Source organism: Clupea harengus, chromosome 1 (genome assembly GCF_900700415.2).
Source record: "Clupea harengus chromosome 1, Ch_v2.0.2, whole genome shotgun sequence".
Classification (NCBI taxonomy): domain Eukaryota; kingdom Metazoa; phylum Chordata; class Actinopteri; order Clupeiformes; family Clupeidae; genus Clupea; species Clupea harengus.
In genome coordinates, this window is record NC_045152.1 from 32,837,119 (window position 1) to 32,855,159 (window position 18,041).

The window sequence follows — 18,041 nt, forward strand, 5'->3', positions numbered from 1 at the left end:
TGCAATTAATACGCCGACGTCAATCAAAATCTATTGTCTATAAAGGAAAGCATTGCCATAGATCAGGGGTAAAAAAAAATTCTCTCCTGTTCATCGCCTCCATTCACACCCCACCCGTCACGTCTCTGCGCCCCACCACTTTGAGAAACGCTGCACTACGACCATCTAAATAAGAAGATTCAGTAAATGATGGTCATACAACAACAGAGCGTTTGGGAAAGCAGCCCTGGATATGAACCAGGGTGAAATCCACGACGACAGAGAAACTAATGACAAAATCTATATGACCTTTATCAGTCACCCTCAAAACCCCAAACACTCCATTTACATTTAGTCATTTAGCAGACGCTTTTGTCCAAAGCGACGTACAAGGGAGAGAATAGTCAAGCTACGAGCAATAGAACCTGGTGTAACAATAAATAAATCCATCGACGGTTGACTCACATCGATGCTCTCGCTGGAGGTGCTGTTCTCCTCCCTCTTCCTCTCCTCCTCCTCTTGCTCCAGCTCCTTGATGCTCTCCTCCAGCACGTTGGGCCAGAAGTCCCCCTCGAAGTAGGGCAGCTCCTTGGCGCTGGTCATTCGGTCATCAGTGGCCTGCTTGAAGATGTCCTGCACACAGAACATACCAAGACCAGTCAGTGGATAATACACACACACACACACACACAGATTGGCCCTGGTCAGTGGATAATACACACACACACACACACACACACACACTGCACACAGAACATACCAAGACCAGTCAGTGGATAATACACACACACACACACACAGATTGGCCCTGGTCAGTGGATAATACACACACACACACACACACACACACAGAACATACCAAGACCAGTCAGTGGATAATACACACACACACACACACACACAGATTGGCCCTGGTCAGTGGATAATACACACACACACACTGCACACAGAACATACCAAGACCAGTCAGTGGATAATACACACACACACACAGATTGGCCCTGGTCAGTGGATAATACACACACACACACACACACACACACACTGCACACAGAACAGACCAAGACCAGTCAGTGGATAATACACACACACACACACACAGATTGGCCCTGGTCAGTGGATAACACACACACACACACACACACACTGCACACAGAACATACCAAGACCAGTCAGTGGATAATACACACACACACACACACACACACACACACACACACACACACACACACACACACACACACATACCAAGACCAGTCAGTGGATACATTTACATCTCATGGATGTTGTTGTTATTATTATTATGATTGTATTTCTTTAGTCATATTTGTCTTTGTTAGTGTGCACTGCCATTCATTTACATTTACATTTAGTCATTTAGCAGACGCTTTTATCCAAAGCGACTTACATATGTGCGACTTACAATGTATACACATTTTACATTTACACTGACGGCACACTGCACATCAGGAGCAATTAGGGGTTCAGTGCCTTGCTCAAGGACGCTTCGACAAGGAATCGAACTAGCAACCTTATGATTACTAAACGACTTCTCTACCTACTGTACCACTGTAGCTGGATAATACAGACATTAGGGTGGTGAAAGTTTACCATTGACAACAGTATGTGGGCTGGCCTAAAATACATTTGAACCATTTCTAAAAGGTATATTTCTGTAGGTAGGTTGGTCTATAACATCCATACGCAAATTCACTTTGTCGTTCCTACTAGACGCCCAGGATATACACTATGTAGTTTTGTGCTCCAAGTTGGAAGTCGCAAACATGAAGAACAGCTTTAATAGCACACTGCCGCCACGTGTTGGTCATTTTTCTAATACCACAGATGGGTGGAGAGAGGGGAAGGTTTCACTCAGAAGATTCACCCGTGGTCTCTGATTAGACATTGAAGTTTAAGTATCCTGAACAGAAGAAGGGGTGTCAACCAATAGCCCCGACCCTACATGAATACGTATCAGGAAGCTATACTCTGATATACAGGACCGGCCACAATGTTGGTTCACAGGGGAAGTTGTTCATTAGAGCAGGGGTTTTCAACTGGTTTTGTCCCAGGGACCACCATTCTGACCAGAAAGTAATCCGCGGCCCACTGATGTGCCAGTGATTCCCAAAACATTTTACAGTCCCGTACCCTTCTTTTTCATGTTTGTAACCGCCGCCACGCCCCCTCCCCCGCACACATATTCTGCCTATAATACTTGTCAGTGTAATTTCTTCGCTGAATATGGGTCTACATCAGTATTTTGGGCAATGCGACTTGGCTATTCAGACATAAATATGTCGACAGGCCCAGGTATATTTATAAAAATAAAAAAAGTCAATGGTAAACTGATCAACATAGGCTCATGTCGCGGAACCCCCTGCATTGCCGTCGCAGACCACCAGGGGGCCACGGACCCCTGGTTGAAAACCCCTGCATTAGAGGATCCAGCCGTGAGCAATTGTTTCAGAGGCCTGTATCATGGGGTCGGGGATATAAGGAATACAATGACACTGACATGACCTGAGATAAGAGGTTGAGAAAAAGACACCTATTCCATCGCACCTCCTGCTATCCCAAGGACACAGTATTCCAGAAGGCAGGACACTTAACCAGAGACCCCTTACATCCCAACCATTGTCACATTTGTGGCAAAATACAAATGAATATGAATAATCGTTGGATTACTGATTAGATTAGAGAATCATTCATTCTGATTCTTTAATCCTGTTCTGCAAATCCTTCACACATATATATATATATATATCGCCAAAATACATCACTGACCAAACAAGCTTGATAGACAAGTCTGTTGGCTGTCTAAGTTCACTCAGTAGTTCTAGACAAGACTTAAATAATACCTCATTATCATTTCACATAGGGCTGAACGATTTGGAGAAATAATATAATTGCGATTTTTCCCCCCAATATTGCGATTGCGATTTAATATGCGATTTTTTTATTTTATCCTAATTTCCCCCCCAACAAATCGTAATGAATGATTTCAATATGACCAACACAATATTAGATACATTAAGTGTAAAATATTATTTCCCACAATTTATTTTTTTATTTAATTGCTCATTACAGAATCAAGAACAACAAATCGGTGGCTTTGCCACTGTGCATTTAAGTAATTTAAACAAAGTCATTGTAAGAATAAACACAAGGCATGCACTTTTTAAACACTGTGTGCAAAATTGACCATCTTAAGAAAAAGATCATATCGCGATTAAATCGCAAATGCAATTAATCGTTCAGCCCTAATTTCCCAACACAAACGTACACATAGATAGATAGATAGATAGATAGATAGATAGATAGAGATAGATCGATAGATAGATAGATAGATGGATACTTTATTAATCCCGAAGGAAATTTAGGTCATCCACACATAGCCCACCTTGTAGTCGTGCACGATGCGCTCCGTGACGGCCTTGTCCAGCATCCTCTTGTACCACTCCTGCAGCCGCTTGGGCTTGGGGATCTTCTGGTCCATGGGGTGACAGTGGAAGATGTAGTCGTCACCCTCGCTGGGTGGGCACGCCCAAATGTGCCCCGTCGTGTACCTGAGGTAACAGGTAACAGGTTCGAAAACATTCATACAGGTCCAAAACAACAGGTTAGAAATACATACAGGTCCAAAACACCAGGTTAGAAATATACTGAGGGGACAAATACCTATGGTCAGACAGATATAGATTACATAGATGGAACCAGTTACAGTGTTTCCCCTAGGTTTACAGTTTTGGGGGGGGGGGGGGGGCGCACAGTTAAAGTGTTTCACCGGGGGGGGGGCGCACACAGTTAAAGTGTTTCCCCTGGGGTGGGGCGCACACAGTTGAAGTGTTTCCCCTAGGTTTACAGTTTTGGGCGGGGGGGGGGGCGCACACAGTTAAAGTGTTTCCCCTGGGGTGGGGCGCACACAGTTGAAGTGTTTCCCCTAGGTTTACAGTTTTGGGCGGGGGGGGGCGCACACAGTTAAAGTGTTTCACCTAGGTTTACAGTTTTGGGCGGGGGGGGGCGCACACAGTTAAAGTGTTTCACCTAGGTTTACAGTTTTGGGCGGGGGGGGCGCGCACACAGCTAAAGTGTTTCCCCTAGGTTTACAGTTTTGGGCGGGGGGGGGGGGGGGCGCACACAGTTAAAGGAATCAGGGTGTTCATGTGTTTCTTTTAATAACAGCAGTCATTATACCAAACTGAACAATTATTTGAACTGTACTACATTGAACTAAACATTGGAACATTTCCTTTTATGACAATTATCCACAAAGTGTGCAGCTTTTGTCACAGCAGTGTACCTTTCTGGGCTTCTGGAAGAAATATTTTTAAAGATAGTTGCGGCCTAAAATTCCTGATTTCGCGGGAGCTTTTCCAAAAAGTTGCGATGAAAGTTGCTGTGTTTTTAGGTGTTTGTTGCGATGAAATTTCCAGAGCAAGTAAAAGTTGCAATAAAAAAATTGCGAATTTTCCTCTTTGTAATTATAATTGAGTTATTTGTTGAAAAATAACTGATTAATAAAAAAAAACATTCATTCATCAAGAACAAAACCATTGGGAAATGGTCCTCTAAATAACCTTACCAATATGCCAAACAAAAGATTACCAGGACTACAAAAATGTAGCAAAATAGGCTTTACTTATCCACAACGAAGTGCACCTGTTGGCATTACAAAATGGCCATCAGTAAGACTGAATAAAATGTTCTGAATGTCTCAGCCTTCACATATGACGAAAAAAAAACAGACTGTGTCACTGTGATCCGTCTCGTCATCTGACGTCCTGCCTGCGTTTCTGCCGCTCATTCTATGCTTATCAATCGGTTTTGCTATCCTTGTTTATTTATTTTATCCGTATAGGTGTTGATGTTGTTCAATTTCATATATTAATTTAAAGTTGTCCAATTTCAAGTCATCCGTTCTTCAACACTAGCTGCTACCTTATCTTCAAACAGAAAGAAACATTAAATCTCCATGGCAACAGCTCTCGAGGGTTTGGGAAATAATCGGATTTATTGCTTCCTTCATTATTCACAGCAAAATAAATAATTTTCATTACATTTCATAGATTTATTACCAGACTATGTAAAAAGGGCCACGCACAACTCGCGGAAAATGATAAATGTCTTAAATATCTTCTGACGGACTTCGAAAGACCAACCAAAGAAAAGATCTCTGCCGGATTCATGAACGCCTGGAAATGTGTTCTTAAAAACGTATAAGTGTCCGTAGCTGTGCACTGATTCTTAAGCCCAATTCTGTCCGCTGGTGGGATTGTGCTCACCTGTGCACGTGTGTCTCTCTCTGTGTGTGTGTGTGTGTGTGTGTGTGTGTGTGTGTGTGTGTGTGTGTGTGTGTGTGTGTGTGTGTGTGTGTGTGTGTGTGTGCGCGTGTGTGTGCGCGCATCGGGGCGGAACTCTGCCGTGCGCGATACAGAGAGCAGAGGAGAATTGTAAACGCGCGACCATGTAGAGACAGAAATTACATTCCGTCGTGTAAATAACATAAATAACATAAGGCTATTTTTTTGTTTAATAAAAGAACAAGCTATAGACCTGTTCTATAGGAAAGGTAACCTTAAATTACTTCTGTTGTGATCTGGTGCTTTATAGAAAATAAAATTGAACAAAATGAACTCGACCTTCCAGGGGGGGCGGGGGATGCCGTTGTGGGGGCGAGGCGAGGCGCCTCTAATATAATGGTAGGGGAAACACAGAGTAAGTAGCCGGTTACTAACCAGTTACAAATCAGATACGAGTACGACTAACTAACACAGAGGTCTGTTTAGCTGCGGGTTTATGGCAACGTTAAATTCGGTTTCAAGATTGCGTTGTGGTTCCTCACCCTTGCCTCCGCACGTACTCCAGGTACCCGATCAGGATCTCGTGGTAGACTCCCGTTCTCAGGTGTCGAGGCTGGAAGAAGTGCACACTGTCCAGGTAGGAGATATACACTCGCCTACACAACAAGACAGAAAAGGGGAAAGACATCAGAGGTTACATAAGGTATGAACTCAGAGGAGTGAGCTGGTCATCATCAAGCTATTCCCGGAGAAAGTGTTTTTAATACGAAGACCAACAGGATTGCTGTTTTTAATCCGCACTCAAAAGTAGTGATTTTACCGAACAATGGCGCTGATATTTTATTCTTTGTTCGTTTCATACTTATGCACTGTTAAGTCAAAAGAGTCATGTTAATATAGTGGGGAGTGTCTGAAGAGTGAAGATATTTGACTCTTTGTTCGTTTCATACTTATGCACTGTTAAGTAAAAAGAGTCATGTTAAAACAGTGGGGCGTGTCTGAAGAGTGAAGCACTCCTGACCTCTGGTTGGGTGGTGGGCAGTCGGAGCCGTACTCCTGCACGTGCATGCCAAAGAAACACACGTCCACGCCGTCGATCTCCTCGAAGGCAAAGAGAGCTTTGGTTCTGTAGGGGAAGGATTCCGACATCTCACCGCTGTCCACAAACCTGTATGGGTCACAACGGATTAGTTTTACTGCCACCCCACAAACAAACCCCAGGTGGTGTAAGAAAGCTATGCTCCGAGTTGATACGTCCCAGAACCATCACTCGTCTACTATGAAGGCCTTTTAAAAAAAAAAAAAAAAAAAAAAAAAAAAAAAAAAAAAAAATCACTGAATTAATCAGCAAGGGATCCTTACATTTACATTTAGTCATTTAGCAGACGCTTTTGTCCAAAGCGACGTACAAGGGAGAGAACAGTCAAGCTAAGAGCAATACAAAGCATGGTGTAACAAAGCGACTTACATATGTGCGACTTACAATGTATACACATTTTACATTTACACTGATGGCACACTGCACATCAGGAGCAATTAGGGGTTCAGTGTCTTGCTCAAGGACACTTCGACAGGGAATCGAACTAGCAACCTTCTGCTTACTAAACGACTTCTCTACCTACTGTACCACTGTCGCCACTTACCTGGCCTTCATGCCCGCCTTCACCTCCACCACCTTGTCCGAGACATGCACCACGCGGATCGTGACGTCGCCCGTGTTCGGTGCCAGGTCCCGGTGGTTGTTCCGCCTCAGGTAGTCGTTGACCCGCATCTCAAGGAAGCCGCCCAACTTGGTCTGGGGCAGTCCTGCAGAAGGAAAGGAAGGGTGGGGTGGAGTGGGGATGATAAAAGCCAAGTTGATGACTATTGGATCAGATTGAGGCATTTATATTAGTTTTGCTTCCATTTTGTGGTTTGATATTCCTTTCAGGCAATTCAGAAATCCCATGAAAAAGGTGACCTCACAAATATGACGAGGTGTGACGAGTGTGGCTGTGTGCCTCTCTCTCTCTGATTTTCTGTCACCCCACTTACTTTTGGCCGCATACTTGTTCTCCTTTCTCGTCTTATTACATTTCTTGAGGCAGCTGTCACACACAAAGCTGTTGAGAGTGAAGGGAGGAAGGAAGGTGGGGAAGAGGAACACAGGTTCAGAGAAAACACAAAACATGGAGTGCAGAGCTTCTCATGGCCCAAAAATCAAAATCAAAGACTCGCAGTCTTCAAAGACTATGAGTAGAAAGTTCTGTATTTATGTTTAAGCTGACGGTGCATTACTTCTACGAATCGAATAACACGAATGCGTCTACAACTCACCCAGCTGGCCAAATGACTAAATGTAAATGAAACACACACACACACACACACACACACATAATAACACGAATGCGTCTACAACTCACCCTGCTGGCCAAATTGTGTCGTTGTGCAGAATGCAAATCTGATGCATTTTACGACCGCAGTCAGTACATTCAACAAGTCTGTAGAGAGAGAGAGAGAGAGAGAGAGATATTAACACATTGTAAAGTACGACAGGAAACCCCTGCAAAACTTGTAAGAGATTTTAGTGCTCTAAATAGTTTGTTAACAGGGATTGTTTAAGGGAAACATTGGATAATATCTACAGCGGATATTTCGGTATTCTCAGAGCAGCACATACAATTCAGGGTCCAGCGTGTCGTTCTTCTTCCTCTGAAACTGCTCTTTGTTGATGGATCTGTGGTCCGAGGAGCAGACGGACGGAGAGAGAGGGACAGACGGGGGACGGAGAGAGAGACAGACAGACGGGGGACAGAGAGAGAGACAGAGAGGCCCAGCCATGTGGGTTAACAGAGTTAGACACATCAGATTGGACATATGGCATTACACACTCACTTGGGGAACCAACAGGTGTGTCTCTGTATGGCAGATGTAGTAGAACTGTAGAGAATATATATATCCCCTTTCTAACAACAACATCGACATGCATCTCACATTAGCACTTACAGTGGGAAAAGCGTCGCATATGATACATATGAACACTGAAATGTTAGAAAGAGAGTGGGGATACTCACGTCTGTTGCTGGGAGGGGTCGTCGCCCAGGGAGACGCTCTCGCCCTGGATCTCGTTGAAACACTTCTCACAGAAGTGGTACCTGTCAGCAATAAGCCCATATTTGGGTGAACTACACCGTTCACAGCCAATCACAGAGAAGGCACGCGGACGTAGCCACCAATCAGGGCAGGGCAGGGGCGGGGCAGAGCGGAGCAGGCCAATGGGGTGCGGGCACACAGGAGGAGCAGAGGGAGCGGGGCCGTCGTCGTAGGGGAGCAGCCAATCATGATGCAGCATTTTTGTGTGGGCAGATTGTGTTTTGGATAGCGTGTAAATTTCGGAGCGGATGATTGGTCACACCATAGCAGGCCAATGCAGACATCACAAGCATTAAAAAGGGGAGGGAAGAAGGGAAGAAGGGGGAGGGAGAAGGTAGAATGAATATTTTAAAAAGTGTGAAAACCAAAATGTTATGGACGAGACATGAAAGACCGACAGACAGACAGACGGACAGACAGACGAGGGGACGGGGGGACGCTGGGACCAGGGAGGCGAAGAGAGACATCACAAACGTCAAAGATAAAAACACAGAGCAGGAAGCCAAGGCAAAAGCACATATTAACCTCCAGACATCCACATGGCCAAAAAAATCATAAAAAAAGATGGCAAAATGGCAACATGTGAAAATTAAAAGTTGGGGACGTGGAGGAAGAACAATTGGTGCGACAGCGAACCATCATCCTCTCGTGCCATTTTTGAAGTGGGTCCCCACCCCACCTACCTCAGGAGTTGAGTTGATTTATTTATTAATTTATTTTAACCTCACAACATCTCAAAAAGATCATCAGTTCGTGCAACAGGACATCATGCGTAATGCTCTGAATACATTCATTCTGCATAACTCAAATACGGATCCATTCACTACCTGAACTATACTTAGATTTGAACTGATCTTGTAACAAAGGTCTTATTTAGGAACACTTCCATTTTAGTTGAGGTTTTAGTGTTTGTGGTAGCAGTAATGGGCTACAGTATTGCACGCTAAGGCACCTAGTATAGTTGCAAGATCTTCACAATATTGGCATTACATGCCAACACAGTCATAAATTGGCCCTTATGCGCTCTGAAGCTGCTGACCTGACGTGTATTGTAATTCCACCTTTTCACCACTAGAGGTCTGTGAAATGATCATCAGGGCTACAGGACGACAATCAGTACTGCTTTCATTAAAATAGCAAGCAAAAATGCCAAAAGAACAAAAAAAACTAAAAACTATGTGGATATCAGTTTGGGAACTGATAAGGAATTGTACTAAACCGCAGGACAGGAAGTCAGGCGTTTCCTAATTACCTAAACATTGTTTGCCAACTCGTGCGATCCACGTGCAGCCTTGAGTTTGCTAAAGATTCAGAGGATCATTATTGTGCAATAGAACAGAACTATGATTTGTGTTTGAATCCTGATGTTTGAGGCTCGCCCAAAGTTAATCTACATCAGCAGAGATGACGGGCGAATAAAACAAAAGAGTTATTAAAACTTAATGAAATCACATTCTTCTCAATCACACAAAGCAATTTCTCATCATGTTCATTACTGTATGCCAATCAAAAATAAATTGCCACCGTTTTGTACCGGTCTCAATATTTCGTCTCATGTCAACATTTGTTCTCAGCTTTGTAAATCTGCTGTACTCCCAACATCATTCACTGCGTAGGAATAGGGACCCACTTTAAAAATGCCACTTTTGTTTTAAATGAAAATGGTGGGAAAAACATGATGTAAGAAGGTGGGATTGTGCATCAGCAGAGATGTACCAGTTAACTCTAGATCGCCCGTGATCAAGCAGAATAGTGCAACAGTCACAGAATATCATACGGCTGGGGACATTAAATCAATGGAAAACAACCAATTTTATAAAAAGGGAGGGAAAAAAAAGTATTGGAAACTACTCCATGGAAAAAGGGCTGGAGCTCATTTGTTGCCCTTGTGTGTGTGTTCTAGTCTGTGGTTCTAAGAACCGGGGGGGGGGCGGCGGCGGAGATTCTACTCATCACTCACCTGTTCTGGTAGCTGAAGAAGGCGGCATCTCGGGGGATGGTGCACAGTTGCTTCCCGTAGCAGCAGAGGGTTTGGGGGGAAAACTCCAGCTGAGGAGGAGAGAGAGAGAGAGAGAGAGAGAGAGAGAGAGAGAGAGAGAGAGAGAGAGAGAGAGAGAGAGAGAGACACTCACCAATCAGCCTTTACCCAGGGCAACAAACGGGTCAATGTTGCTGAGGAGGCTCACTCACACTCTAGTGAACCACACAAACAGAAATACAACTCTTAACCAACCCACACACACACTAACCGGGTCAATGTATACCCTACATCACACACCAAGATTAAATCACACACACACTCACACTCTAGTAAACCAACCCTGTGTGAAAATAAAACACACACACACACACACACACACACACACTAACTAACCTTCCTCCCACAGCAGTATCCCAGGCCCTGCATGACGGGGTCGATCTCCTGCTCGAACACCTCGGCCAGCTTGGAGCAGTACTTGTAGACGCGGGACGTCTTGCGGTTGTAGAGCCAGGCGTTGTTGAACATGAGCCAGATGTCCTCCACGTACTGCCAAGGCTCCTGGTACTGGCCCGTGTCCAGCTTACGCTTGATGGTGGACAGGTCCATGGGGTTCTTGACGATGTCAAAGTAGTCCTGCGGAGGATGGATGGGCCACCAGGTTAGGAGGAACGGGAACGGGCGCAGAGAGGGGGAGGAGGAGGAGGATGGGGAGAGCCAGCGGGCGACACAGCAGTGGCATAGAAGCGTGACGGAGGTCAGTCGGAGCAGCAGCAGCAGCAGGAGCAGGAGCAGGATAGAAGCGTGACGGAGGTCAGTCGGAGCAGCAGCAGGAGCAGGAGCAGCAGCAGGAGCAGGAGCAGGAGCAGGATAGAAGCGTGACGGAGGTCAGTCGGAGCAGCAGCAGGAGCAGGAGCAGGATAGAAGCGTGACGGAGGTCAGTCGGAGCAGCAGCAGGAGCAGGAGCAGGAGCAGGAGCAGGATAGAAGCGTGACGGAGGTCAGTCGGAGCAGCAGCAGGAGCAGGAGCAGGAGCAGCAGCAGGAGCAGGAGCAGGATAGAAGCGTGACGGAGGTCAGTCGGAGCAGCAGCAGCAGCAGCAGGAGCAGGAGCAGGAGCAGGCGGAGCAACCGGAGGTCCACGGCGAGCCAGAGCAGAGGAGAGGAGAGCAGAGCAGAGCAGAGCAGAGCAGAGGAGAGGAGAGGAGAGGAGAGGAGAGAAGAGGGTGCGGGGGAGACAATGGTGAGGGCTGCAGAGAGGTTCGTGTGCAGACAGAAAGACATGACAGCTTCTCCCTTCCTCACAACCCGGCACCGCTGATCTCTCTCCCTCGTGCATGAGCGAGCACACACACGCACACACACACACACACACACACACACACACACACACACACACACACATCCAAGTCAGCACAGACACACACACACACACACACACACACACACACACACACACATTGCAGGGGAGGAAGATGAAGTACATGTAGAGGGGGGCCCAATTAAGACTTTCGGTCTCTGATCTGAACCTGTGATTGTTCATATGCAATCATTTAGGATAGTTCAAGGCTAGACTGAGGACACAAACAGTACAAAGCATTCGTGACTTGCAACACTGCTTTGTACTTCGGTGTGATTTGGGATTTTATGGGGGGGGGGGGGGGGGGGGGACAAAACACGTCAGGGTGCAAAGTTGAGGGGACTGGAGCCACAACATGTTTCAAAGAAGCAACACCACACACACACACACACACACACACACACACACACACACACACCACAAGAACAAGAACAAGAACAAGCTAGGCACACGGAGTCTGACCACCACAACAGAACATTTGAAGCGAGACACACTAATCCCCCTCAATTAAGAGACTCGAGCTAACGCAGATTTGCATTGAGACAGCTTTTGGAACTCAGCCGTAAGGACTAAATAAAGCTATAAAAGCTGAAAAGGGGCAAACCTTGATTTAGGAATCAAATGGTTTAAATTGCATTTTAGGTTTTCACTGCAGCTGCTGGTGGTCAAGGGTCTGATTCAGGCGTGGAGAAGAAGCGTGCCAAACAAGAGTGGATCAAAAGACAACCAATAGGGAATTTGAAATCTATTAAAAGTGACTTTTTACACTAGGAGAAATAAATCCAAAAGCAGTTTTGGTCATTTATTTACCCAGATGCATATTAGGAGGAGCACAGGGCATATCCACTGGCTTTATAACTGAAGTGGATGACAACAGTTACGTTGTGTTGCTATGATGCAGTCAGACAGTGAACACCACAACAATTACTTTCATATTGAAATCTGGTTTCCCACTCAGAGGGGCTGGCACACTTCTTCACTCCAAAATGCAAAATAGTTATATTTATAATATTTTATATTTATATTATAATTATACTGCAACACATTACTGGTGCAGACGTGTGCAACCTTGTGATTTTGCATTAGCTTAAACAACACAAAACAAGCAATGGATCAAACTTGACAAGTTCAAAAACTTTACGGGAACAGAGGCAGAAATAAAGCAACGGTGTGGAAGCATGTGTGTCGATGAACTTGTCCCCTGGACGGGCCGGCACTCGGACTCATTACAACTTACATTTACATTTAGTCATTTAGCAGACGCTTTTATCCAAAGCCACTTACAAGGATGTATACACATTTTACATTTACACTGATGGCACACTGCACATCAGGAGCAATTAGGGGTTCAGTGTCTTGCTCAAGGACGCTTCGACAGGGAATCGAACTAGCAACCTTCTGATTACTAAACGACTTCTTTACCTCCTGTACCACTTTCAGTGATCTATTCTGTAGATGTTTAGAGTAGAGACTTCTCAGTAGTCAAGGCTATAATAATAATAATTAATTAAATAAATGTTCTTAACTAAGGAGACAAGTTCAGTCAAACAGATGCTCAGAGCGTTGCTTTATTTGACACAGATAAAGCTAAATTAAACAACAACAACAACAACAACAAAATGAAAACTACGGTGATCAGCAGCAAGTGAATTGGAGGGGGGAAAGCATGGGGGGACTGGCGTGCGTGCATGCTCACACACACACACACACACAGACACAGACACACACACACACACGCGCACACAAACAGAGCTGTTCGTAAACCATACTCCTTCCTTTGGTGGGACACACAACACAAGCATCACCACACACACACACACACACACACACAAACACACACACATTCACACTCTGTTATACTATACACCTCCTGTTCTAGTCCTGTGCTTGTATGACATGAGGGGTGAATATACCGACACATTTAGGGGGAGGAGGGAGGGAAGAAACAAACAAGTGAAGTATGACATCCAGTTGCAAAAGGAGAGAAAAGTGTGATTGTCTACGTGTTGAGGAGGGAGGGAGGGAGGGGGGGAGCGAGGAGCAAAATGGAGAGCAGCGCAGTCCCTTACCAGGTTAGTTTTGTTACTAGTTCGAATACGTACGGGTATTCCCAGTAACTGGGGGTCAACGGGCTGACGGAAGGGCAGGGACTCGGGGTCCTGCCGATACAGGGCCTCCAGGGTAGGCATGAGCGCCTGCCGAAGCTCCTCCGGCTTGAAGACTACAGGTGGAGGGAGTGGGGTGGGGAGTGGGGTAGAAAGGATTTAAGGATTAACAGCTAGTACTGTTTTGAAAGCTTCATCCTGAAAAAAATGGACGATTAGGTATACGTTTATTTAACCTTTATTTAACCAGGAGAAAACCCATTGAGATTAAGAATCTCTTTTTCAAGGGAGACCTGGATACGTGTTCACTATGATAAATAATATACACAGAATGACATAGGCATAGCACCTCTATCTAGACGATGGCCGACTGTGACCAGGTGATTTAACTGACTAAGTATGTAGCCTGCCAAAACTAGCACAGATTTCAAGCACATTTTTTACACACAAATATCTGGAGGAAGCTGTGACTGAATGAGGAAAGCTGTGCTATGAGTGAGTGTGTGGTGTGTGTGGTGTGTGTTTGAGGTGTGTGTGGTGTGTGTTTGAGGTGTGTGTGAGGTGTGTTTGAGGTGTGTGTGAGGTGTGTTATGAGTGAGTGTGAGGTGTGTGTGTGTGGTGTGTGTGTGGTGTGTTATGAGTGAGTGAATGGTGTGTGTGTGGTGTGTGTGTGGTGTGTGTGAGTGTGTGGTGTGTGTGAGGTGTGTTATGAGTGAGTGTGTGGTGTGTGTGAGGTGTGTGTGTGAGGTGTGTGGTGTGTGTGAGGTGTGTTGTGAGTGAGTGTGTGTGTGGTGTGTGTGAGGTGTGTGTGTGAGGTGTGTTATGAGTGAGTGTGTGAGGTGTGTGTGAGGTGTGTGTGTGAGGTGTGTTATGAGTGAGTGTGTGGTGTGTGTTTGAGGTGTGTGTGTGAGGTGTGTTATGAGTGAGTGTGTGGTGTGTGTTTGAGGTGTGTTATGAGTGAGTGTGTGGTGTGTGTTTGAGGTGTGTGTGTGAGGTGTGTTATGAGTGAGTGAGTGAGTGTGTGGTGTGTGTTTGAGGTGTGTTATGAGTGAATATCTGGAGGAGCTGTGACCGAATGAGGAAAGCTGTGTTATGAGTGTGTGTGAGGTGTGTGTGTGAGGTGTGTTATGAGTGTGTGTGTGGTGTGTGTGTGGTGTGTGTGTGTGTGTGTGTGTGTGGTGTGTGTTTGAGGTGTGTGTGAGGTGTGTTATGAGTGAATATCTGGAGGAGCTGTGACCGAATGAGGAAAGCTGTGTTATGAGTGTGTGTGTGGTGTGTGTGTGTGAGGTGTGTGTGTGTGTGGTGTGTGTTTGAGGTGTGTTATGAGTGAGTGAGTGTGTGGTGTGTGTTTGAGGTGTGTGTGTGAGGTGTGTTATGAGTGAATATCTGGAGGAGCTGTGACCGAATGAGGAAAGCTGTGTTATGAGTGTGTGTGTGGTGTGTGTGTGTGAGGTGTGTGTGTGTGTGTGTGTGAGGTGTGTTATGAGTGAGTGAGTGAGTGTGTGGTGTGTGTTTGAGGTGTGTGTGAGGTGTGTTATGAGTGAGTGTGTGTGTGTGTGGTGTGTGTTTGAGGTGTGTGTGTGAGGTGTGTTATGAGTGAATATTTGGAGGAGCTGTGACTGAATGAGGAAAAGCTGGGGGGCGTACTTTTCTTCTTGCTCTGGGCGCTCGCAGGGGAGCTGCTGTTGGCACCGGCGACGCCTGACCCCTCCTCTTCCTCTTTGGGTTCGATCTTCATCTCCGGCTTCCTGTCTTCGCTGGCCGTGACTGACGTCTCCATAGGCTCCGCCTTACAGCCGTCAGAGGGCTCCTCCTTCTTCACCTGATTGGACGAGATCAACAGCGAGTGGTCAGCTTCCAACCAACCGCATGGCCAAGATCAACACAGAGTGGTCAGCTTCCAACCAATCGCATGGCCAACACTCAGCATTGGTCACAGTCAACACCAGCACCCTTCATTTACATTTACATTTAGTCATTTAGCAGACCAAAGCGACTTACATATGTGCAACTTACAATGTATACACATTTTACACTGATGGCACACTGCACATCAGGAGCAATTAGGGGTTCAGTGTCTTGCTCAAGGACGCTTCGACAGGGAATTGAACTAACAACCTTCTGATTACTAAACGACTTCTCTACCTCCTGTACCACTGTCGCCCCTAATAAGCCTTCACATCCTCATAGTCAAGACGGTGTATGCATATCAGTCTTTTTTATATATATTTACTTGCATTTCCCAAAAACATAACCTGTGCTCAAGCTCCAGCAAGTAGGAGTATGTTTTTGAAGTCCACCGATCAGCACTATTAGTAATGATTGATTGATTGATTGATTGATTGATTGATGATTTTGTGGCGCCTCTCACCTCCGGCTTCTCCTCAGACTTAACCTCGCTGCTGTGCTTCATGCCCATCTTGCCCGAGTGCTTCCCGTCCGACTCGGCCTCCTCCTCGTCCTCCGTCACCTGCTGCTGCTTGACCTCCACCTTGGGCGTGAGCGCGGCAGCGGGGGCGTCGGAGGAGGCGGGCAGCTGGGAGCTGTGATCCACGCTGCTGACGGAGGCGGGCGTGGAGGCCTGTCCGTCCGCCGTCAGGGAGGACTTCTGGGAGAGCTGGAGGAAATGGTGGGATGAGACGGGAATGGGGAGGGTGTTACAGAGAGCCTGGGGGGTGTTACAGAGAGCCTGGGGTGGGTGGGGGGGGGGAGAGGGTGTTAGAGAGAGCCTGGGGGGGGGGATGACTAGAAAAACAGAACTGGGTCCCAAACGTTGACAAAATGAAGAGTGTTGGGAGGGGGGTACTACCCTTTAAGGACCCATCAAACAAATCACTGATATTAACCAAAACAAACCATCAACACCAACAGAGTCTGCAGGTGTTGCCTGAAATACCAATGTGAGGCTGGTAACCCGGCCCAAAAAGGCGGTGCGTCTGTCTTACTCACCGGTGTGCGTGGGTGCTGGGAAGGCATGTGGGAGTTCTGAGGGGGCAGAGACGCTGTCGAGGCACCGCCCCCGAGCGTCTGCTGCTGATTGACTTTCTCCCCGCCCAGCCCTTGCCCCTTTGACTGAGCCATGGGTGGCTGCTGTTGTTGTTGCTGTTGTTGCTGTTGTTGTTGTTGCTGCTGCTGCTGCTGCTGCGGTGCCGACGGTGTGATGGCAGGCGGGTTTGGCGTGTGGGGCTGGGGGGTCTGCGAGCCCGGGTGGGCGGGGGTCGTGGGGTGAGGGGTCGGGGTGAGGCTGCGCGCCGGAGAGGGCGAGCTCTGACGCATAGGTGGTGGGCAGTGCCCGTGCGAGTTGGGCTGAGAGGACGGCGTCATGCCGGAGGGGGCACCACCACCGGGCACACTACCCGGCAGCATGGAGCCCACAGGTGGTGCCCCAGGACCCGGGCCCGCCGCCCCGGACACTGAGCCAGGCTGCCCCACTGGGCTGCCCACGGTGGGCAGAGAGGTCGGGGTGGGCATCTGAGCCTGCGGAGGGAGGGAGCACACGGATGATGACGACCATCATTGAACCAATGCCTCAGCTGGTACACACACGACGACCACAACAAACAAACAGAAAGCCATAAACACACACAGGTGTACACAGGTGTCTCACCTGATTCATGCCAGGCTGCTGCGGTCCCGACTGGCCCATACCCACTGGGCCCGTGTTGAGGCCGGCACTGGAGCCGGGGAACTGCCCAGACGGGAGGTACTGATTCTGCAGCTGGGACACGTTGGGCTGACCCATCCTGGGGCTTCCCCGACCCATCTGAAGACAGGAAGAAGGTTAGACTCACTGCATGCAAACAAACCATACAGCACCTAAACTAAAATCTCATCTACGATTGAGTCAAATCATTTGGAAGCATCTGTGCTATCCATAACATGTGAATCAAAGATCAAGGCCATCTGTTGTGTCACCATGACGACCACTTTTCAAAACAATACATTTTACAATTCTTTTAAAGTGCATGTTTTGTGAAAATTTATTGAAGACACAAAAGACGCTATAATTGGTACATGAGATGTCAATCAAAACAAACGTTGTCTAGCCGACCTGATTGAGTGGGCCTCCCATGGGTAGAGGGGGCGTCGACCTCGGCCCGACTCCCGGCATCCCCATCTGGCCGAACTGATTCATGGCTGCGGAGAGACGAGAAAAGACGAGAGAAAAGACAAGCTCAGGACACGC

The 18,041-nt window shown here is 46.8% G+C and overlaps 1 protein-coding gene across 6 annotated transcripts in view; it reads right to left on the bottom strand.

Annotated features, from left to right (window-relative positions):
• ep300b (E1A binding protein p300 b) overlaps positions 1–18,041 on the bottom strand; it is a 38,010-nt gene that overhangs the window by 8,528 nt on the left and 11,441 nt on the right. For 2 of the 6 annotated variants that reach the window (XM_031576850.2, XM_031576847.2), the window contains exons 12-28: positions 17,907–17,992; positions 17,463–17,618; positions 16,805–17,332; positions 16,227–16,472; positions 15,503–15,677; positions 13,853–13,971; positions 10,789–11,028; positions 10,375–10,463; positions 8,336–8,416; positions 7,942–7,998; positions 7,685–7,762; positions 7,317–7,384; positions 6,926–7,088; positions 6,304–6,450; positions 5,825–5,938; positions 3,383–3,548; positions 445–612 (exon numbers count right to left, since the gene is read on the bottom strand). In XM_031576850.2, the coding sequence (XP_031432710.1) occupies positions 445–612; positions 3,383–3,548; positions 5,825–5,938; positions 6,304–6,450; positions 6,926–7,088; positions 7,317–7,384; positions 7,685–7,762; positions 7,942–7,998; positions 8,336–8,416; positions 10,375–10,463; positions 10,789–11,028; positions 13,853–13,971; positions 15,503–15,677; positions 16,227–16,472; positions 16,805–17,332; positions 17,463–17,618; positions 17,907–17,992 (2,681 nt within the window). Of the gene's footprint in view, positions 1–444; positions 613–3,382; positions 3,549–5,824; positions 5,939–6,303; positions 6,451–6,925; positions 7,089–7,316; positions 7,385–7,684; positions 7,763–7,941; positions 7,999–8,335; positions 8,447–10,374; positions 10,464–10,788; positions 11,029–13,819; positions 13,972–15,502; positions 15,678–16,226; positions 16,473–16,804; positions 17,333–17,462; positions 17,619–17,906; positions 17,993–18,041 lie in introns of all 6 variants that reach the window. The other 4 variants (XM_031576840.2, XM_031576819.2, XM_031576835.2 and 1 more) reach the window with 3 other exon arrangements.